The sequence below is a fragment of the Heterocephalus glaber genome, unplaced genomic scaffold, assembly GCF_053883595.1.
Source record: "Heterocephalus glaber isolate CG9 unplaced genomic scaffold, H.glaber_assembly_v1.0 deba00001454, whole genome shotgun sequence".
Taxonomy (NCBI): Eukaryota; Metazoa; Chordata; class Mammalia; order Rodentia; family Bathyergidae; genus Heterocephalus; species Heterocephalus glaber.
In genome coordinates this window covers 961443-985408 of record NW_028258303.1, presented here as the reverse complement: position 1 = coordinate 985408, position 23966 = coordinate 961443, and the positions used below count along the sequence as shown (strand labels likewise).

At 34.1% G+C, this 23966-nt stretch overlaps 1 protein-coding gene across 6 annotated transcripts in view; it reads left to right on the top strand.

Moving 5' to 3' along the window:
* Rap1gds1 (Rap1 GTPase-GDP dissociation stimulator 1) overlaps positions 1-23966 on the top strand; it is a 126398-nt gene that overhangs the window by 81032 nt on the left and 21400 nt on the right. For 4 of the 6 annotated variants that reach the window (XM_021261098.2, XM_004848101.4, XM_004848099.4 and 1 more), the window contains 7 exons: positions 956-1084; positions 6177-6302; positions 16481-16624; positions 17079-17210; positions 18826-18960; positions 19633-19758; positions 20460-20599. In XM_021261098.2, the coding sequence (XP_021116757.1) occupies positions 956-1084; positions 6177-6302; positions 16481-16624; positions 17079-17210; positions 18826-18960; positions 19633-19758; positions 20460-20599 (932 nt within the window). The remainder of the gene's footprint in view (positions 1-955; positions 1085-6176; positions 6303-16480; positions 16625-17078; positions 17211-18825; positions 18961-19632; positions 19759-20459; positions 20600-23966) is intronic. The other 2 variants (XM_087215810.1, XM_004848100.4) reach the window with 1 other exon arrangement.

The window sequence follows — 23966 nt, the reverse complement described above, 5'->3', positions numbered from 1 at the left end:
ATGTGTTTTGTAAGAAAGAGTTCTATCTTTAGATTCCAAATAGGTAACTTTAAAATTCTTTTGGAGGAAATTAGCAGTTTGAAAATAGCATATAATGTTAAAGAGAAAATTAAAATTTGAAGGAACATTCTTTCGATGGATGGACCGGGATTGACAGTAATAGTGTTTTGTGTGAACATATAGATGTTTACATGTCTTTCTTCTTAGCTTATTTTAAGAGGCTGGACTTCATGAAGAGTCACTGTGGAAACCCAAGGCACATTTAGTACCTTAAAACCAATTAGTTGCTCAGAAAATGAAGGCAATGATGACAAGGTCCTGCTGACCTCAATCTCTTTATCTCAAGCTATCTCTTTTACTGAGATGATCTGTCACTTATAACTAAATAAAACTTTGAAGACAAAAAAAATTTAAGTAACTCATTTTTTTCCTTGTTAAGCTACATTTCTTCCTGGCTGTCATCAGTGAACACTCTGCTTGTAAATACTCTCAATCATTTTATGTATCATATACTCTTTATTTTTTATTATAAAGAGACTATCTTTAAAAGATCTTAAGATTTTTTTACTTCCTTTCTTGGTTTTTACTTGCTTTTTTTCTTAGCCTTTTCATGTATTCTATAACTTCATATAATGTAAATGTTACTTTTTCTGACTTTCATTTAAAAACTAGTGACACTATTTAAGATATTGATATATCTTAAATCATTAAAGGTATAAGGCCCCATTAAAAAACAATGGTTTAATTATTTTCATTTCTAAATTTTTTTGGGTCATAGAAAATACTCAAATCTCTTCTGAACTAATGTGTTCTAAATGTTCAAGTCAAGCACAAATGGATTTCATTTTCTTGTATTTAAATAGCATTGAATTTATACTAGAGAAGATAACGGGTGTTTTCTTACAGTATTATTTGATTTGTGAACGCTTTTCTTCCTGTTTTTCTTTTATTACAGATTCCCTTCAAGCTCAGCTTATCAATATGGGTGTTATACCTACCTTAGTGACATTACTGGGCATCCACTGCCACAATGCAGCTCTCACAGAAATGTGTCTAGTTGCATTTGGTAATTTAGCAGAACTTGGTAAGTCCTGGTCCTGGAGCACAAATGATATTAACTTATTAATGTACTTATAATTTGTTTATTAACATGGAATCCACTTAGATTATATTACCTTATTATTTTAGGCATTTGAGATACTTGCTTCAGTATTTTAAAAAAGTAGATCCAATTAGATCTTATGATTGTAGTTTTAATTGGAATGGCCTTTAATTATTTTGAGAATTAAGATTTAAAATTTAAGGGCTTGGGTGTGTACTTCTGTGGTAGAGCTCTTGCCTAGAATTTTTGAAGCCTTTGGTTTGCTGTCTAGCACCCACCAAAATTTTATTTTTAAAGTTCATTATGTACATTATTTAATAGAATTCAATATTTTGGTATTTCTTATTGAGGGGTGGTCTTGCACTTGAGTTGTATGTTTAGGGAAAAAGACATTATTATTTATTACATTCTGTATGAATTATTTGTTTACAAGGTGAAGAGACATAAATTCTCTCCCTTCTTTTTACGAAATCCCAAAAAACAACAGGTAAGTTTTTCATATGATTATATTTATAACCACATTAGAAAACAAAAATTGAGGTATCCTTGAAAATTAGAAGATGGAAATCAGACCATTGCTCTGAAATCAGACCAATGCTAGAAACATTCTTGTCTTAAGAGAGCTCATTGGCTCAGCACTGCTGATTTCCTTCTGTTATTTTTTTGTTCGTTTTTCCTCTCCTTGCTTCCCCTCCCTTTTCTCCTTCCTTACCATGACTCAACAGAAAGTTACAACTTTTAGTTTAATATTTACCCCACGACCATGTCCATAATAAATTATTCAATGTTTTGTCATAACTAAATATAATTCAAGTCTTATTAATAATTTCCATTTTTTAAATAAAATCTAGTGTCTGCTATTGCTTTTTCTTTTTCTTTCTTTTTTGGTACTGGCCATCAAACTTGGGACCTTGCGCTTGCGAGGCAGGCGGCGGAACCACTCAGCTAAATCCCTGACGCTACTGTTGCTTTTTCTGAGTTCATGTTCTTGCATACTAAACCTTACATACTACACAATATTTTACTTTTGTTTTGACTTCAGGCTTAAAGAAATATGATTATTTACCAGAGATATTTTTGTCATTTTTATTCAGCAGATCTTGCCATAGTATTTCTGAATTTTTTTTGTCTCCTCTGCTTTTCATATTAGCCTGATTAACACACTTTTCCCCCATCGTTCAAGTGAGACCAAGGAGGAAAAAACATTCCTTTAGTGTTTCACAACATTATTTTCCATTATTGAAGTGAACTGCAGGAGTGTGTGTCCCGGATAGCTGGTAGAAATGAAACAAATTGTGTTATACTCACATTCTAATAGCAACAGTCTTTTTTTTTTTTTTTTTTTTTTTTTTTTTTTTTGGTACCAGGGATCAAACTCAGGACCTTGCTTGTGAGGCAGGCGGCAGCACCACTGAACTAAATCCCCAGCCCGCAACAGTCTTTTTTTAACCAGAAACATAAATGTGATTGGCTCAAATCCATCTTAACTTGACTTTAATCCACCAAATGTAAAAACGGCATCGATTCTTAGAACTGCACTGTACAATACATAGCCACAAACCACATATGTCTGTCTGTTGAGCATCGAAGTACAGATAATCTTCAATTGAGGTGTCAATGAAAATTAAAAATTCACAATGGATTTTAAAGACTTAGTATGTTGCTTCATTTTTAAAAAATGAATTACTTTCTGATGGACACTGGTATTCTTGGAAATAAATTCTACTACAAAGTTATCCTTTACCCTGTAGTAGTCCCTCCCCCTTTGAAGTTTTAGGAGAGTTTGTGGAAGAATGCAAAGGCTGATGAGGTTTATCTCACCTAATCTTAAAAAAAAGTCAGTACCAAGTAAGGAAATGGTAATCTTTGGATAGGCTATGCTGTATTAAAGTTTATTTTCTGAGAATCATTTTATTCCTTTTATGATTATATGTGTAAACCTTGTAAATGCTTCAGGTTCAGGAACTTTGCAGAACTCTGCTTGACCTCTTGGGGAGAGAATTAAGTTGTTGGTTCACTGTACTTTGTTTTCCTCCATTCCTCCAGTGAGAGCCAAGGCAAGAGGTTTAGTGATTGTTATACCTCCTTTGGTGAAGTAAATGCACAAAGAGCCGTGGTAATGCAAGAGGATGCTCCTTGAAAGTGGTTACTTGTAAGAGTCCTGCGCTTTTCCATAAAAGAGGTCCTGGACCTTTTTTAAATGTTACAGTAGCCCTAGGAAGTAAATAAGATGTGATCTTACATTTAATTCATCCAGTGATTTATTTAGCAATATGAATTCACATTTATATAGTAAAGAAGCTGCTTTCTGGGATGGAAATTTATGAAAGACAGTGTATTTAATTTATCTAAATTATGTAGACAAATTGCGCATTTGAAGCCTCAGATCATTCAGTATGCAAATACTGATATAGCTCTTGCTGTGTTTATGACATTACAATGCAAATATAAAATATTAATATTTCTCCTAAAGTACACCTTAGAAACCTGTATTGTAAATTGCTCATATTAGGGCAATAATTTTCCAAAGATTTTGTACTGTGGCCTGCAGTTTAAAAACCGCATAAATACACCTGAAACTAAACAGTATGTATCTCTACTATATTCAGTCCACTGATAACCTCTTTTTTAACATACTGGTCATAATCATAAACTGATTTCATGACTCAGTGAATCACTATGTAGTATTTTTAAAATCTAGCCTTATAAGATTTCTATCAGGGGAAATCATTTGAAAATCTGTTTCATAATCTTCTTAAAAGAGAACTTGAATTCTTACACACAGTATCTTTAATAATTTAAATACTATCATTTCTTATTTTAGTATCTGTGAGTATTTTTGCTGTGTGTAATCCACATAGCTTGTCAGTTACGGATTTTACTAAACCATTTGGCTTATTCAGCTTAAAGTAATTAGAGACTCAAATTTCTTTGATATGTTAAATTCTCAGTTATGTTTAGTTTGTTTAATATATAGAAATATTTTATGGAGAGAATACATCCATGCTTACAGGCTAATGGTTTATGGCCTATACTTTCTCAGCAGTGTTTTTATTGAGCCCTGTGGACTTTATTTATTTAATTATTATTATTATTTTTTTTTTGGTACTGGGGATTGAACTCAGGACCTTGCGCTTGAGAGGCAGGTGGCGGAACCACTGAGCTAAATCCCCAACCCTACCCTGTGGACTTTAGAGATTACTATAAACTGGTATTGGAAGAGTAAAAGAAATGTTTCAATATTGAATCCAATCATGTTAGTCTTGGGGGAAATAAGTGAAACATTTGTTGAAAGCAAAAATAACCTGTAAATAAAGCAGAAGTATTTGTTTCATAACTCTGTCAAAGGTTCATCTCTGTTTATCAGCCCTTTTCAGACATTAATATTCTTTTAGATAGCCAAAATTTTTAGCCATCTACCTCTTATAAATTACTTTCCAATTTTATACATCTTTTATTTTTTTACTGGATAGTACTTGGCACATGATATTTATTAAATGAATGTTGAAGAGATCAGTACAGTGCAATATTAGAAGCAGCTGGGGAATGGAAAGTTATAACTGGACAAAAGAATAAGCAAAAATAATTTGGGGACAGAAAACAGCATGTGGAACTTAAGGATGTTGCTCCGAGGTAGAGTGCTTGGCTAGCATGCTTGAGGACCTGGGTTCCATCTCCAGCACTGCAGAGCACACACACAGCATACAGCACAGGATATTGTCGTAGCACTGGCCTGCCAGAGGGGTAAGAGGTAAGTAGAGAGTTGCATAGACAGCTTTGCCTATCTTTCTGTTTTCCATGGTAAGCTAGGAATATGCTGGCACACATTTAAACTAGTTTTTGCCCTCTTCCATAATTGCTCCTCCTTTTCCACTAAATGGCTAAAGATTTCTGTTCCTTGGGATCTAGTACTCTGCTTTCTTATGTTATTGGTCCTGATTCTCACCCTTGGCATTCTCCATAGCATCAAATAGCATCTCTGTATTGATATTTTCTTCCTAGGTCCCAAAATGGAAACACCTTTAATATGACAAAATTCATGAGACTTAATACAGCAGAGCTCCATTGTTCTTTTCTGTCTCCCCTTCTGAAATATATTGCATTATTTTTTTCTTTAAACTATTACGTATTATTATTGATCAAAACCATACAAATTTCTGTTAATTAACATTTACAAGATTTTTTTTCTGCCACAAAGTAACACCAGTAATTAGGAATGCACATGAGAGAAAGTAGAGTCAGTGTAAGTAGACAATATTAACAAGAAACTTGTTTGTAACAGTGAATGAAATTGAATAGTAGCTGAAGACAGAAGTGAGGTAAGGAAGAAAGTTTTGTGGTGGTTTTTTTTTGCCAGTGTTGGAGATCAAATTCATGGCCTCACACATGCTAAACAAGCACTGTACTGCAGAACTATACTCTCAGAACTTTAAAATTTTATTTATGTGAGTAATTAGCATATATAAATGCAGCTTTTCTAGAGTAAGGAAAAGAGTTTGGAGGTGCTGAAGTGGCCAGAGGGAATGAAACCCCCAGCATCTGTGAAGAATTGGCCTTTAAATAGTGGTCGTGGGGTTGGTATATAGGTTAGTGGTATAGTGCTTTCCTTGAATACATGAAGTCCTGCGTTTGATTCCCAGCCCCACAAAACAGGCACAAAAAATTGTCGTGTCAAGAACAGTGCAGAAACATAATAATGCTAAAGATAAAATGGTGACAGCCTTTTACTATGTAAAATGCCATCTATTATTATTTTTTCTTTTACTAAAAGCCTTGAAACTTTGAATTTATGATTTAGTAACTATTGTTGCTATGGTTATTTAAATGTTTGTTATGCTAGTGAACAGTTTTCATAGCCTCAAATATAATTGGGTGAGAACATTTTCTCTACAGCTTTAGACATTTTTCTTTTTCAGGGGCATTAAAAATCAATTTGATTGTTCCTGTATTTGAAGAGCATTTGTATTTAGCAGTGGTACAGAATGACCAAGTACTGTATTGCAAGTGGTAGAAAACAAATTTCTGGCTTTAATTGTGTTTACTTATTCTAAATTTTTTTCCCTTTGGTTTGCAGAGTCAAGTAAAGAACAGTTTGCCAGTACAAACATTGCTGAAGAGTTAGTCAGACTCTTCAAGAAACAAGTAGAGCATGATAAGAGAGAAATGATTTTTGAAGTTCTTGCTCCATTGGCAGAAAATGGTGAGAAAATAAATGCATCTCTTTGATTTTTTGATGATGTAGATTTATTCAGGTTTTTCTCTAATATTGTTTAATTTTCAATTCTTTATCTCAGAACCTTTCTTTGTGTTATTAATGATGTACTAAGTATTATTTTGGTATCTCTAACTTCAGCTACATTATCTCCTCCACAGCTGTTATCCACATTGGGGAAAGCTATTTTGCAAGTCCCTTTGATTTTAAAGTCTTAGCAGAGATACTTCTGTAGCTGACCCATTTTTGTTAATCCAGAAAAGGCAAGTAGAGACTGAACTCTACTTCTGTACTCCTGTAAGAAAAAAGGAGTAAAAGTTAGAGTCGTAGCCCTGCAAATATTGAGCATGTTGGTAAACCATTCCCTTGTTTGGACAAAAAAATATTTTAGAGGATGCATCATAGGAGGAAAAAGCAAAACAGAGGGAACAAAACACCCCTTGTAAGTAGTTCTTAAATAGAATGTCTAGCACATAGTCAAAGAGATCTACCCACATGAGACAAGACACTGTAAGTAATAACCAGCACAAAGAACAAACAACAGCAGCAGATCTTCAGAAAGTTATTACACAGTGATTCAAAACAGGTATGTTTATGATGTTCAAAGATTTAAAAGTAAGCTTGAAAAATTTAGAAGAAAACTATAAAATGTTACATAACAGATTTGAAAAACAAATGAAAATTTTTCAACTGAAAAATTCACTGAAAAAAGTTTTGAACTGAAGAATTAAATACCTAATGGATGAGTTTAACCACAGATTACATATAGTTAAATCCGTATAACCTTTGAACCCAAAAATAAATTGGAAGGAAATACAGAATGATACATAAAGAAAAAGAGAAAAGATATACATGAAAGAAAACAAGAAGATGCAAGCATGGTGGCACACGGCTTTAATCCCAGCACTGTCAGAGATTAAGGCAGGAGAATCACAGGTTCAAGCCCAGCCTAGGCAACTTAGTGACTTAGACCCTGTCTCAAAAATAAAAAACAAAAAAAATTTTTTTTTAAAGGACAGAGAATGTAGTTCAGTGTGAAGGCCTTAAATTCAGTCCTTTGTGTGTGTATGTGTGGGGGCTGAGTTGCAGAGGATACAGTGAAAGGCTCTCTTATATTTTTTGGAGTCACAGAATGTGACAGTTAACTGAGTGTATCAACTTGAATAATAAATGCCAAGCTAAATTGGATCACCATATCTCTGGGTGTGGCTAAAGAGATTTACTGAAGACAGAAGACTCACCCTAGGGTAGCTTGTCACCTGAATGCTCCCTATGAAGAGGAAACAAAGGAGGAAGTCTCCCTTCTGTTTGTTTACCTTGGATGTCACCTCCTGGCTTCTAGCCCAGACCCTGCAGCCTTCCAGTGCAGACCGTTTGGCCTCCTGATATAGACTGGCACAGGACTACACTGATGTCCAGGCCTTTGAATCTTCCATGCACAGGCAGACCTTTTGCTCTCTTCACACCTGACTCTGTGGGTGGCCATCGTAAGCCAATCTTGTAAATTCATACATATTTGTATATCTTGCATTAAATCAGTTTCTCTAATGAGCACTGACTGATACACAGAAGAAGAACAGAAATGAGAGGTGGAAAATATTTTAAGAAATTTTGGAAGAGAATTTACTGAAAAGTATGAGAGATGTTAAAGATTCAAGAAGCCCAATAAAACCAAATATGACAAATGTCTTAGTCTGTCTTTGTTGCTGTAACTCAGTATCACAGACAGAGTAATATTTAGCTCATGATTCTACAGGCTGAGAAGTTCAAGACTGGGCAGATACAAGGTCCTTCTTGGTGGTGAGAATTCTCTACTGGGCATCACATTGCGTAGAACATTCTTCTTACAAAGCCCTGATACTGTTTGATTGTAGCCCCACCATTATGACCTCATTTAATGTTAATTGCCTCCCAGATATTTCTTCTCCAAATACCATAGTCAGATTAGTTTTCTACCCTCTTAGTACCTCACAGTGGGGACTAAATTTCAACATGAGTTTTGGTAGTAGTATTCAAATCATAGCAATAAACAAAAGGAAACCTACATCTAGTGGCATCATATGCAGAAAACCAATAATAAAATCTTAAAATTAACCCTGAGAAAAATAGATAACCTTCAGAAGAGCAGCAGTTTGGCTGACAGCTAACTTCTCAACAGCAGCAATGAAAGCTAGAGGACAGTAGGACAACATAATTTCTAACCTGGAATTCTAAATCCAGTGAAAATACCCTTCAACATAAATGCAAGAGAAAAGTTTTCCAATTAAATATCTCACTAGGAAAAATCACCTGTTTGTCAGAAGGAAAATGATACAGATAAAGGGGAGAAAAAAAAAGCCAAAAAGAAACAAACAGCTAACTTCTTGTGAGGATATAAAATACACCACAAACTGAGCACATTAATTGGGAGAAAATAAGGATTTTTTTTTTTCTCAATACTGGGGATCGAACTCAGGACCTTGCACTTGTGAGGCAGGCAAGGTACCACTGAGCAAAATCCCCAGCCTGAGAGAAAATAAGGACTAAAGGGTCCCAAGACTCTTGCATTATTGGGAGGAACTATTAGGCTCTGATTATTCAGTGATTTCAACTTTTAAGGTGACTATAATTTAAAAAAATAATATGTAATTATCAAACTAATAGAAGATTTATGGAATTTTTTTAAATACAGAATCAGTACAAACAGAGAAGAAAAGAACCAGAAACATGGAATAAAAATAGGGTATAAAAATGTAATAGATTTAAGACAGTATTTCAGTAATCACACTAAATGTGTGTAGCCTAAATGTTTTCATTGAAAGACTAATTGTCAACAAATGGGACTATGTCAAACTTAAAATCTTCTGCGCAGCAGAAGACAATCAACAGAGTGAAAAGACAACCTACAGAATGGGAAAAACAATTTTGCCAGCTATACCTCACACAGAGAACTGATATCTAGGATATATAAAGAACTTTAAAAAGACCCCCAAAATAAAATGGATACTTCACAGAAGTAATACAAATGGCCAATAAACACATGAAGAAATGCTCAACATTGCTGACCTTTAGAGAAATGCAAACTAAAACAATACTAAGATTCCATCTTATCTCAGAAAGAATGGCTGTCATCAAGAAATTAATAACAAGTGCTGGCAAGGATAAGGGGAAAGGGATTCCTTTTACACTGTTGGTGGGAATGTGCACTAGTACAACCACTTTGGAAATCAGTATAGAGATTTCCTCAAAAAACTGAAGCTAGAAATTCCATTTGACCCACCTCTTCTCTTCTAGATATCTGCCTGAAAGAGTTAAAGACATCACATTACAATGAGCCATGCACACTCATGTTTGTAGTAGCACAATTCATATTAGTTAAATCTTAGATGTGGCATGTACAGCCACCAGTAAATGAATGGATAGAAAGAATGTGGTATTTATACATAATGGAGTGCTACTGTGCCATAAGGAAAGATAAATGAGTCATTGGTAGAAAAATAGATGTACCTTGAGACCATAATATTAAGTGAAGTAAATCAGACACACACAAGCTGAAATATTGTTTCTCTTATATGAGAAACTCAAGGTATAAATAAAGAGCAAAGTAAAAGATAGAAGTAGGGAGGTAGATATTTCTCAAAGGTGAAGGGGATCAAGAGATAGAAGGGGAAAGAAAGAGAATGAAAAAAGGAGTTAAAGTCTGCTATATACATGTACCAATTCCCCATGATAAATATATTTATAAACTACAAACATACTAATAAAAAGTCTGTTATATCAGTTTTCTTAATTATGTTTCTCAAATTTTTTATGTCATACTTTCACCTGCTTGTTCTGTAAATTACTGAAAGACATACAAAAATATCCCATTATACTTGTAGATGTGCCTGTTTCTCCTCACGGTTCTGAATGCATTTAATTCTTACATTTTGGAGTAATATGTAATTGTTTAACCCTCCAAGTGAACTAGACCTTTTATGACTATAGTCTTTTTTTTTTCCATTCCTTTTCCCTCCTTTACCTCCCCCCTCCCTCTGTCCCTTGTTGCACTTCTAATAGACATATTTTAGAATCACTTATTTGTATTTGTCTTGAAATAATCTTCAACAAATTGCAAAGGATTTTAAGTTGGAGAGACTATTTTGACCTAAGTCAATACCCTAGTAACTAATAGTAGACAACTAGGAAATGTCTGCTTTAATATTTAAAAATATGCTTCCCATACCTCAGAGATCAAAGAACAGCTATACTGAAAATTAGAAGAAATAGTTCTGATAATGAAAATAGAATTAAAACATTTTTCAAGTCATATGTGATACAGGTAAAGCTAAAGCTATACTGAGAGGGAATTTTGTGTTTTAAATCAATATTTTAGAAAAAGAATAAAACTTGGGCCAGAGGTTTAGCTCAGTGGTTTCACTGCCTGCCTCGCAAGCACAAGGTCCCAGTACAAAAAGAAAAGAAAAGAAAAGAAAAGAAAAAGAATAAAAATAAAATCAATGAGTTTACTATTTATTTCACGAATTTAGAGGAAAAGAAGCTCAATACAGTAGAAGAAGAGCTAAAATTATTGAAATAACATAATGAACTATAGGCATCAAGTTGTTGAAGTTCAGCATGAAAAGACTTAATTGGTAAATCCCTAAAGTAAGATCAATCAGAAAAAAAAGAGAGACAAAGCACAAATAATGCAGAAGGAGACCTTACTACAGATCTTACAGATATTAAGATGTTAGGGACATGATCCAATACATTTTAAAGTATGGATGACCCAAGAAGAAATAGAAAAGTGGAATAATTATATTCTTCGAGAGAGTAGGAAAACCAAATATACTTACTAGTGTGTCTAAAACTGCAGCACATTAACTCTAGGAATGCAATTAAGCTAATCATGCCAGAGTGCATTTATTCTGAAAACGTAAAGCATGTGATCTCAGATTCAAAAAATCCATTTGATATGATTGTTGTTGTATAATTTTCTGTAATTCTTACTAAACCAGTACTAAGAGGGAATTTCTTCAGTCTGAAAGGGGTATCTACTAGAAACCTATGGAACACATTACATTCCGTGGTAAAATGAAAAGCTTGTCATTTGACATTAGAAATGTGGAGGTCCATCCCTACTTCTCTTCAGTATTGTATTGTAGGAATCCAGTGAAGGAAGGGGGAAAAAAAAAAATACTGTCATTGTTCGTAGATTATATGGTTGTGTATGTTCAATTCCAAAGAATCTATTGGTCAATTGGTTTTTTTGACAGTTTTGTGGCCCAAACGGAAAATAAATAAATTCGTATAGTTCTATACATTGGCAAAAACTATAAAATATTTTAAAATAGAGTTTATTGTAGTGTGAAAAATGAGAAAAACCTAAGAATGAACTAATAAAAGATTTGCAAGGCCTTTGACTAGAAACTGATTGAGAAAAATTAAAGACAAATAAGTGGACTGCTATATCACTTTCATAGATTGGAAACCTCTGTTGTATGGTATGTATATTTCTCACTGTTGGTTTGTGGACTCAGTACATTTCTAACCAAAAATCCCAAAAGACCAAGAATAGCCAATTGTTAGTCTTTCCATTGCTATTTCAAAATACCCTAGAAAAGCAATTTAAACAAGGAAAGCTCTATTTTGGCTTATGGTTTTAACGGTTTTAGTCTATGGTTGAGTGGCTCCATTGCTGTGAGAGAACATTATGCTGGAAAGTTGCAGAGTAAAGCTCCTCGCCTCATTGCAGCCAGAAGCAGAGAGTGAATTCAAGAGCTAGAGAGGAAGGGGCTGGAGACAACATACAGTTGCCAAGATCATGCTTCCATGATCTACTTCCTTCAGCCACACTCCACCTCTTGTTTCCCTGACCTCCTAATGCAGTCAAATTATGAAGTTAGAGCCCTCATGATTCAGTCGGTTTCCAGAGTCCATCAGCAACCAGACCTTTACCATATGAGTTTTGGTGGACATTTCAAATCCAGACCATATCACCAAAATAAGGTTAAAAAGAATGTGGAAAAAAACCCAAACAGAATGTGGTAGCAGAGCTGGCCTTACTGGGTAACCATAACAAAACTTTATTCTAATGAAACTGTATTAAGTAAAAGACAGTTTCATACCACTTCAAGGATGGATAAGATCACATAGCCCAGAAACACAGATATATTAGATTTTTTAAAATATCACTGCAAAACAGTCTTTTTAATGAACAGTACTGGGAATATGAGAAAAATATAATTGGAGACATTCACACACACCCACTTCATACTATATTTAAAAAAATTTAACTCCAAATAAGTTACTAACCCATATGTGAAATTTTATATAAGAAAATTTATCAGATAAGAAAACATGGCCTTGAAGTATAGAAAGTTTTCTCAGATCACATAAAGCTCTGATTATAAAGGAAGGACTAATAACTTTGGTTACCTTAAGAGTAAATCTTCCATTTTCAAAAGACACATTAAAGTGAAAATCCAATAGGTGCGAGACTACACATATAACTGGGACAGGACTTATTTGTACAGTATATAAAAACTTCCACAAATTGTTAAGAAAAGTAGAGAAAATAAACAAAAACAGTGCATACTTGACAAAAGATAAAATCCAAATGGCTAAAAAGGCATGAAAACATTATCAATTTCATAATAGGTAAAACCACTATAAAATAGTACTATTTACCTACTGGAAAATCTTATAATACCAAATATTAATGAGGGTGTGGAAACTCATTAAGTGCAGGTAGGAGTGTAAATTGGTGCAACTCAGAAAATAACATCTGCTGAAGCTGGGGTAGACATTATTAAGATCCAGCAGTTCCATTCTTAGGTGTATGCCCAGAAACCTATGTGAGTGCTCACCAGGCGCCATTGCAGGCAGCATTATTTATGATTACAAAAAACTGGAACAAACTCATAACTGTTAAAAGTAAAATGATCAGTAAATCGTGGTATATTCATATAGTGGGGAAAATGCAGTTATGGAAAAGAATGAAGACAGCTATAAACATTAGTGTGTATTAATGTGTGGTTTTCTGAGACAAGGTCTCACTGTGTAGTTCAGGCTAGCCTTGAAACTCAACTGTGTAGCCCTGGCTGCTCTCAAAATCATAGTGATCCTTATGCCTCAGCCTTTTTTTTTTCTTTTTTTTTTTTTGGTTCCGGGGATCGAACTTGGGACCTTGTGCTTTTGAGGTGGGCACTAGAACCACTGAGCTAAATTCCCAGCCCAAATTAAATACCTTTCAAACTGTAAACAGGAGGTTAATTTTAATGACTTTTGTGGTCACTCAAATTATTTATCTTCAGGTTTTTTTGGTTTTTTTTTTTTTGGTATGGGGGATCAAACTTGTGACTTTGTGCTTGCCAGGCAGGCATCGGCACCACTGAACTAAATCCCCAGCCCTGCCTCAGCCTCTTAAGTGCAAGGATTACAGGTTTGCGCCACCTTACCTGGTTCCGGTTCTAGTGTATATGAATCTTGCAAACACAGTGTCTAAGGGAAAAAACTGACATTGAAAAATATTTTGATTTCACAAATATAAACTTGTTGATTTCACAAATAATAAAGTTCAAAAAGAGTTTAAACTAATTATTGGGGAATGATTAATTTTGGTGAAACAGTAAAGAAAAGTATAGAAGTCATCACTATAACAACCTAGATACTGACTGAGAAGAATCCAGGGAAGGGCTTATAATCGGGAATGCACAGAGGGGCTCTCTGGATTATTGGCAATGAATTTTTGAGCTAGGTGATGATACATGGTAATTTGCATCCTAATAATTGATTATGCTTACTATTTATATTTTGTACATTTTTCTCCATTTGTGAGTGTTGTTCACCATTTAAAAAGGCTATTTAATATATAAACATACATACATGTATATATGCATTCATACGTATTTATACAAACAGTAGTGATAAATACAGATGTCCTTGGACAAAATAGTATTGATAAATGTGCTAAGCTGTCTGCTCTGCCAAAATGCCTTGCTAATCCTAATTAAAACAATTTAAGCCTCCTAAATATATATATATATTTTTTCTCCTAAATATATTTTGAATTACAGTAAAACTGTAAGAAGACAGATCTGTGGTCTTTAATCTTAACGCATTCTATATTTTCTGAATGACTTAGGACTTACTCTTAGGGGAAAATTTTTTTTTCATCTCATTTGGTGGTTTTGCAAAATGAAAATTTTAGCATGAATCTTCAGTCAATTTTATGCCAGAGAACTATCTATACCTTCCTTGCAGACTTTCAAAATGAATGTTCTCATGTTTTTTATTTGCATTCTCTACATCTTTACCTCTGTTTTATAATTATGTATTGAATAGAGTGACATCTTTGAAAACTTGTTTCTGGACTTTGTGTACCATCTGTGGTTTTCTTGGTGTACAGAGGAAGAGTGATTCTGACATACAGTCTTTTGGGGTTGTGTAGGTCAGGGATTTTAGTATTTTCAAGAGTGGTTTGGCTTGGTTTTGGTTTGTAAAGATCTCACTATGCAATCCAGTCTCACTATGCAAGCCTCTAACTCACAGTGTAGCCAGCCCATGCTGACCTCCAATTCATGATCTCCATGCCTCAGCCTCTCCCAGGGGCTGGGTTTTACAGGCATGCACCACCATGCTTAGCTAATGGTTTTCAATTTCTACCATGCTTCTAGTTCTTGCTTCTGTAACCAGGGAAATGCTCTACTTTCAGAATAGCGTAGTACAAGTATACCTGTACAAAAAAAGTATTCCAGGTTGAATATTTTGTGTATTTTGAGATATAAGTCTTTTTTTCCTTCCCATATGACAAGCTAAAACTACTCTTGCTGTATATATGTGCACATACAATTTAGGGAAACCAATGACCAAAATAAAATCCAACTAAAAAATTAAAATTAAATTAAAAACTCCCATGTTACAATTATATTTCTAAGGTTGGTCAGTTGACATTTCTCTGAAGGAGTATCTAAAGCATTTAGAAAAGCCAGTTTAAGTTAAAACAGAGTAATAAGTTGTGCTAGCAGGAGACAGATATGAATGCAAGTATAAAACCTCCAGTGGAATGATTGCTATAATGAAAATAAATTGAAAGCATTAAAATTGATTTCACCAGGTATAGTGGTGCACACCTTTAATCCCAGCACTCTAAGAGGCTGAGGCAGGAGAATTGTCAGGTTTGAGCCCAGTCTTGGCAATTTGTGAGACTCTGTCTCAAAAGAAAAAGAAATGCAATAAAGGTCTTGAGATGTAGCTCAGTGCAGAGGTCCTGGATTCAATCTCTAGTACCACCCCCAAAAAAATTATTTGATGTTGGGGTTGAGTTTACTATGGTCATTTTTTAAAAATATAATTGGTGTATAAATTTTTCCCTATTTTAAGTTGCCCGTCAGCTTCACAGTTTTTTTCTTTCAACTGATGTGAACATTTTAAAACATTCAGAAAAGAATTTACTATAAGGAACCACTCTGTACCCAAGATTCAAGAAGGCTTTAAATTAATGAAACCTGAAGCCCTTTTTAAAAATATGACTTCTAAAGTTCAGAAGGTTATAGATGAATTCCACCAGAAAAATTAACATTTAGCTGAGTGTGGTAGCACACACCTGTAATCCCAGCACTCAGAAAGCTGTGCCAGAAAAATCAAAAGTTCACTCCAGGTTGGGCAACTTAGCAAGACCTTATCTCAAAAAAGGACTGGGGATGTATCTCACTGTGAAAGTTCTGGGTTCAATCTCCAGTACCACACACACACTAAAGCAAATTAGGATCTATACAAATATGAGGCTCTAAATGTACTTTTGGTGTAGGTTACAATTTACTAATAGCTCTTTATTTTTCAACAGTATTCAAGACCTGTTAGTGATGTATTTTAAGTTTATATGACAAGTATATGTGTTATAGGCATATTGTAATATGTAATATAGCATTGCCTTTAAATATAATCATAAAATCTAGAATAGTACTGAGTATAGTAGTTGCCTTCAGAGCTGAGAATTGATTTGTTTAGGAGATGCAATATTTGTAAGAATAATTTCAAATGGAAAAAAAAATTGTTGGGTATTTAAGCTACATTCTGTTTTGAAACTCAAATGTCTGAAGGTGATATATGTAAGTCATGCCTTTTCCTGGTTACATAGTGGATTATTTATACCAGACTACCTATTTCATTTAAAATTTTGGTTTTATTCACATTGTTCTTAGATGCTATTAAACTACAGCTGGTTGAAGCAGGCCTGGTAGAGTGTCTACTAGAGATTGTTCAGGAGAAGGTAAATAGTGACAAAGAGGATGATATTGCCGAACTCAAAACTGCTTCAGATCTGATGGTTTTATTACTTCTTGGAGGTGAGTTGTAATTTATGCCTAAGAATATGGTTGTGAAATTGTGTAAATGTTTTGAGTTTCTTCTTCAGATACTGTAGTAGGCATTTTCTCATTTTCCTATCTCCTTGATAATGTGATGATACTGAAAGTCTTAAGCATATCATGAAAAGAACTGGAGATGATGAACCTGAGAAAGAGGAGCTTTTGTTATCTGTCAGTATTTGAAGAACTGTTATGTAGAAGAAAGAGTTGTAGCACCAGTTGGACCAAAGCTAGAGGGCTACTTGAAACTTGTACTAGAAAACTTCTAAACTCTGTTATCTAATCTCCAAAAGCTTATAAAAAGAGTCATTAATTTTCCTATAATGAACTTAATAATTTGTGAAGTATGTAGTTCCCCTGTTGTATATTTATTTAGGAATATGGATTTGTTGCTGTTAATTCATATTTAACTATTTGTTTCATTTACCTACAGATGAATCCATGCAGAAACTATTTGAAGGGGGGAAAGGCAATGTGTTCCAAAGAGTCCTTTCTTGGATTCCATCAAATAACCACCAGCTACAGCTTGCTGGAGCATTGGCAATTGCAAATTTTGCCAGGAATGGTAAACATATTAGTTAGCTCTTCCTTTGTAAATCAAATGTTCTACATTTTTAATTTTTTTTATTTCCTTAAAACATGTACTTAAAACAGTTCAGAAATGTATGTGCTGCTTTTTTAATTTTTCAGAAGCCTGCAATACTTACAGTGACTTTCCTAACTTAAATTCTAATAGTTTACAAATCATGAATAGTGATCAAGAGGTTCTTCTTTTGAATGTTTTGCACTGCAAATCTTAGTAAACATGAATGCCATTCTAATAGATAACTAATATGGGCAATATGTTCTTCGCCCTGGTGATTTTATTTTTACTTGAATAATCTGAATACTCATTGTAGGATTTTTGGGCCCTGATTTATACTCTTATACCCATAAAACTCAAGTGTGAATAATCCTCTGGTTCAGTACAGAGTATTTTATTTTGTTTAATAAAATTTCAGAGACACAGACCTCTTTACGAAATCTGGCACTCTTGCTATTCACTCTAAAAACTCATACTGTATCTAGCAAATGTGAGTCATTTTTTTTTTTTGGTACTGGGGATCGAACCCAGAAACTTGTGCTTGCAAGGCAAGTGCTGGAACCATTGAGCTAAACCCCCAGCCCGTTTTTTTAGCTTAATTCTATTTCAAAACGAATGGCCAATATGTAGTACAGTTTGAGTATCCTTTATACAAAATGCTTGGAGAAGTGTTTTCATCCGGGGATTTAGCTCAGTGGCACTGCACCTGCCTTGCAAGCTCAAGGTCCTGAGTTCGATCCCTAGTACAAAAAAAAATGTTTTCAGATTTGAGATAGTTTTCAGATTTTGAAATATTTGCATGTACATGAGATAGCTTGTGACAGAACCCAAGTCTACACATGAAATTTATTTATATAATTTCCTATACACTTTGTATTCGTGAAAGCAATTTTAGGCAATATTTTTACTTCACCTGTGTTTTTATGTGATGAAACACATGAAATCAGTTGTGAAGTTTTCTACTTTTATTCTGTCATTACCCCCCTCAGAATTTGTACTTTAAAGCATTTCAGATTTTGGATTTTCTGATCAGGATTGCTTAATATGTGTATTATAATGGCTAACTCATCCCACTTTTCACTCCCTTCTTTTTGGGAGTAACTCTGTAATAATGAGGTTAAGGCTGGCAAAATATTGGTAATTATTGAAGCTAAATGTGAGATAAATAGTGGTTCATTATAATTTCTCTGCTTTGAAAAATAAGTGTCAGCCATGATAACAAAAGTTAGATGATTGTCACTAGTATTGGCACAACATGAGCATACTTTACTATAAATAAAAACTATTGGCAGACACTTTTAAGTATCTAGTTTCTACTTTCATATATAATCAGACTCTAAAGGAGGAAATTTTCTGGTCATATTTCTGATTTTTAAAATTTTAAGAACCTTCATAGTTCTGTTTTAAGAATCTTCATAATTGGACTTCTCAAGAAAATTAAAATCTATAAATCTGAGTGGAGAAATAGTTGGAATTCATTTTATTTTGATATAGCTCCATTTTCCCCAATGTAGATCATGAGCAGTTAGAGTATCAATACTACAGAGTGTACCTACACATTTTTATAGAGGAATAAAATTATTTTTGTTTAATTCAGATGGTAATTGCATTCATATGGTAGACAATGGAATTGTAGAAAAACTCATGGATTTACTGGACAGACACGTGGAAGATGGAAATGTAACTGTACAGCATGCAGCCCTAAGTGCCCTCCGAAATCTGGCCATTCCAGGTATAATGTGAAAACAGGAGGGAACTGTAGAAAATAAAATCTATCACTGGGGGAAGATAATTATCCTGTGATAATATAAAATAGGAAAAAACTGTTCAAAAGGAAAGGGAAAGGGGAAGAGGGAAAAAGGGAAAAAAATCAATAAAAGAAGGAAGAAATGGAAACAGCTTGTGTAAATAAGGCAGGGAGGGGAGATTGAAGGGAGGGAAGGGAAATGGGAGAAAAAGAATGATCGAGCTATATCATGTACAGGTACAAACCCGCTTTGATGAATGTGATCATTAGGTATATTTAAATTATACCAATAAAGTTAATTTTAAAAATTGTTCACACTTTTCTTAATAAGTGGAGATCATAATGGTAATATTGTTTATTAATGTCTACGACATATTAATACAGTTGGATAAGGGATAACAGTAAGGAAAAAGATTTATTTAAGTTGAGGAATATGCTTTTTGTAAGTAAGCGTTTTCAGATTTTCTTAAATTATGTAAAAGTTTTGAGATTAGGTTAAAATGATTTTTGTATGTTACATTCTTACAAACAAATAAAGTAATTACATGTATAAACATCCAATCTCATCCTTAATTTTTTTCTACATAAATGTGTGTTGAATTTAATGTTTATCATCAAGAATACTGACACCATTTTAACTATACTCTTTCTTTGTAGTTGTAAATAAAGCAAAAATGTTATCAGCTGGGGTCACAGAGACAGTTTTGAAGTTTCTTAAATCTGAAATGCCTCCTGTTCAGTTCAAACTTCTGGGAACACTAAGAATGTTAATAGATGCACAAGGTAAAAAAAAAACGCTTTCACAAGTTGCATTAATACGTGATAGTCTTAATATGCCTCTGAGTGAAAAAGGACTTAGATTTTAGGATTCATAACTATATAATTATAGAAATAAAAGTTAAAAGGGATTGGTTTTGGAATCCTATTCATTACTACTCTTCTTATATCTGGCTTTAAGTGGAAATTATAGTGTACCTCTTTATTCATACATATAATCCTGGTTTTAAATTGGTTTATTATCAATTCCTGAGGGTTTTTGTGACTTTCTGTGTCCAGTATTTAACTTTGTCTTCAAAATCGTATTTCAGTACAGAGACAGTCAAATTTTTGAAGTTTTACAAATGGGGAGCATTTTTCTGTTTGCAGAAACAAATGAAAATCGTGCTAGAAATGAATTATGTTTATTTAGCTATTTCTAGATTCTAAACCCCTCTCTATATTGATTGCTTTGTTACACTCTGCCAGAGTACTAACAGAATACCAGTATAAAGTCATTTATTTTTGTATTTTTTATGAAAACTCTCAACTTAATAGAAGAAGCTAAATAATCTTTCAGGTACAGAGTATTTGCAGTTTTTGCTTTAGTAAAATTACTGTGCTGTGATTTTTGGAGATAAATTTTTTTCGCACTCTTGACATCTTTAACAGTTTTTTCAAATGATTGACTATTAGTGATTTCTTTTTATTTGCCTTCTTTCCAACAGCAGAAGCTGCTGAACAACTGGGGAAGAATGTTAAATTAGTGGAACGTTTAGTGGAATGGTGTGAAGCCAAAGATCATGCTGGTGTGATGGGAGAGTCAAACAGACTGCTCTCTGCCCTCATACGGCACAGTAAATCAAAAGTAAGTTTCAGAGGAAACCGCTGACTATAAAACATTACATTGGCCAGTGTGTAGATCCTACATCATGAGCTTCCATGTTTATGTTTTATATAAATACATTAACCAGAACTTCTGAGGAAAGGTGAAGATTGAGCTTTTTAAATTTAGTTTTGTTCTGTCATGGTAAAGAGTAAGGCTTTGGTTGGGTGTAGGGGCTCATACCTGTAATCCGAGCAGTCAGGGCCTGAGGCAGGAGGATCACAAGTTTGAGCTTAGACTGGGCTACTTACCAAGTTGAAGGCCAGTCTGTACTACATAGCAAGACCTTATCTCCAAAAACAAAACTAAAAGCCCAGTGGGGGGTGAGGGAGTGTCAGTCTATAGAATAAAATAGAAATGGGTTCACATTTTATGTCTACCATTTAAATGACTGAGTGTCTTCACATCTGGACATATTAATATATAAATATATATATATAAACTGAGGGCTGGGGACTTAGCTCAGTGATTCCGCCACCTGCCTCACAAGCACAAAGTCCCGAGTTCGATCACCGGTACCAAAAAAAAAAAAAACAAAAAGAAATCAAATACCTAGATAGTACATGATGCCTAGTATATTGTCATACCAGTGTCAGCCTCCCTCATACTTGTCTGGCACGTGCTACTTAATCAGTGAATGAACAGATGAAGTATTTTTATACTTATGAACTTTTTGATTGTTACACTTGTTATACAGCTTGAATAGTGATTGTATATGAGAAGAAAGTCACTTTAGAATTCAAATTTACTATTATTTATTTATAGAACAGATAAAATATGCCAAGATAAAAAAAAGTAAAGGTAGTCCCTTAACTTGTTTAGGTCTCTTTCATATAAATAATAGACTTTACCATCATTAGCTGTCCAGCTGGTTCACCTCAAGAGTGTTCCCAACAGATGCCATATCTTGAGATCTTCCACTGGGGAAAGACAGGTGTTAACCAGGACCTTCTTGATTCCTGTCTCACCCAGACCAGCCTAAGAGCCTGTATATCCTCAGTGACACCAACACAGAACCAAGTAGTATATTGGCAAGATGACAGGTATCAAGAAAGAATGGCAAAGTGACCTCCTTTGATACCTCTCTCATCCTACTCCATCACAATTCTTCTCTGAGGCCCATTTGTTCAATTTAGGTGCTTACAGTGTAAATACTAAAACATGACGTTACTTTAAAGAATTTTCTAATGAGGATATAAATATAAAAAGAGCTAATTACAAAGAACATACACTGTTCAGGTATGAATAGAGAAAAGAGTGACCAATCAATTCTTTCTGACCCAGGGTGGTGTCACAGAAGGGATGGGTTTTTTTGTTTTGTTTTGTTTTCTTCTTAAATTCTTTTATTGGTACATTTTAGGTACACAATACATTTACATTTATCATTGGGTCCTTGTACCTGTATATGATGTATCTTGGTTCTTATTTTTTCCCCATTCCTTGTGCTTCCTTCACCCTCTCCACCCTTCCCTATTTACAAAGACTTTCTTTCCATTTTTTCCTTTTCTCATAATTTTTCCTTTCCCTTCTGTCCTTTCCCCTTTCCTTCCCACTTCCCCTACTCCTCTGGACCTTTTAGGGATGGTCTTTTACAGGTTAACAGGGAATCTCTCAAGAAGAAAAGGGAAAGTAGGGAAAGGGCCTTTCAGGTAATGAGGACAAGTGTACAAAAGCAAAAAGATATAAAACACCATACTTTTAGAGGGAAACTGCAAATGTAGCAGTATTGCTAGAGCGTGCTGTGGGAATATATATAGACAGTGGCCAGAGAGGATGAGAATTGGAGATTAAAATGAATAATATGCTAAGTGAGAGTGTATGGATTTGATTCTCAAGAGAATTAGGGAGTTTTTAAAGGATTTTAGCTAACAAGGTGCCATTATTTGGTTTTCATTTAGAAAGATGACTCTAGAATTTAATGGAAACGAGTTTTGAGAGTTACCAAAAAAAATGCATAAGAGATGATGAACATCTGAATTAAAATTCTTTGGGGTTGAGCAGTTTGACTATTTAACAGTTTTTGTCACACACAGATTTCATTGTTTCATTTCCTGGTTCAACTGACCAGTGAGGATGGAAGAGAAGAGAACTTGAGAAAAGATCCAGAAAGTCTTATAGGAAGGAATAGGTGGTTTATAGACAATTCGAAGTTTGGGGCTTGGCAACAGGTCGGTTTATACCATTCATCACAGTAAGATGGTGCAGGGAGAAGTGCAGCTAGCACTCCCTCACTGCTTACTCCTGGTCCCCGCCCCATGCTTTTTAGAGGGGTTTACCTCCCAAATCCTTTAATCCTTAAATCTTTGAATCTCTTTGCCCCAGTCCATGAGTATACCCACCAACACTTTAGAGTTTAGGCAAATCATAATTGTTTTATTACATTACAATAAACACATTTCTTGCATTTGGTTTGGGAACTCTCATAAAATGCCTGTTACCTGTGGTAGTAAGACCAACAGTCATGATTAATTCATTATGAACAAATAATATCAGTCAACCAAACCATTAGTGTACACAAAAATGTATCTGCAGAAAGATTCATCTTGGTTTTTTTTTTTTATCTTGGCTTTTTAAATAACAATATTTAGGAGCCAAAACTACTCAAATGCTATAATATTAAGTTGAAATTTGATGATTTTAAGGCATTTTTTTGAATTTCATTTATTATAGATTTCCCTTTCCCTCATCTAACCTTGTACTTCCCCCACCAAAAGAAATTTTAAGTATCCAGGTAGGCCCTTTGCAATACAAGAGAAATACAGCATTGTACTTTTCTAGCTCTGTGTATGTGTTTCAGTAAACAATTGGAAATTTTATAGGATTGCACCTTTATAGTCACACTTGACTTTAGGTTTACAATTTAGTATAAATGGCTATTTTTTCCATTACATATCTTTCCTGTAGTTGGGAGTACACTGTTACTAAGCAGCAGTAGAAACCTACGTTCACACACTTTAATGATCAGAATCATATCTTTTCATCACATGAGTTCCAGATCAGAACTATTTTTTTAATTATTTTTAAATTTAAAAAATACTAAAGTAGAGTTGGTGGTTACTTTTGAGCAGCAGTTCTCAAAGATATTCTATCAGATAGTAATTGCAAGAAATGCTCCACAAAGCAGATATAGTTGTACGGTCAAGTTGATTACAGTAATAGTGCTTCCCTTCCCTTGCCTTTAGGGTTTGTGGTAAGTATTAATAATATTCTAGAGAAACTCCTTAACTTTATGTAATCCTCTGGTTTCCAGACTATTTGAGAAAGGATTGTTTTATAAGTGGCATTTACTTAGATTATACTTCACTTACTTTGGAAAATGCTATTCTGTAATAAGATTTTAATAATTAAA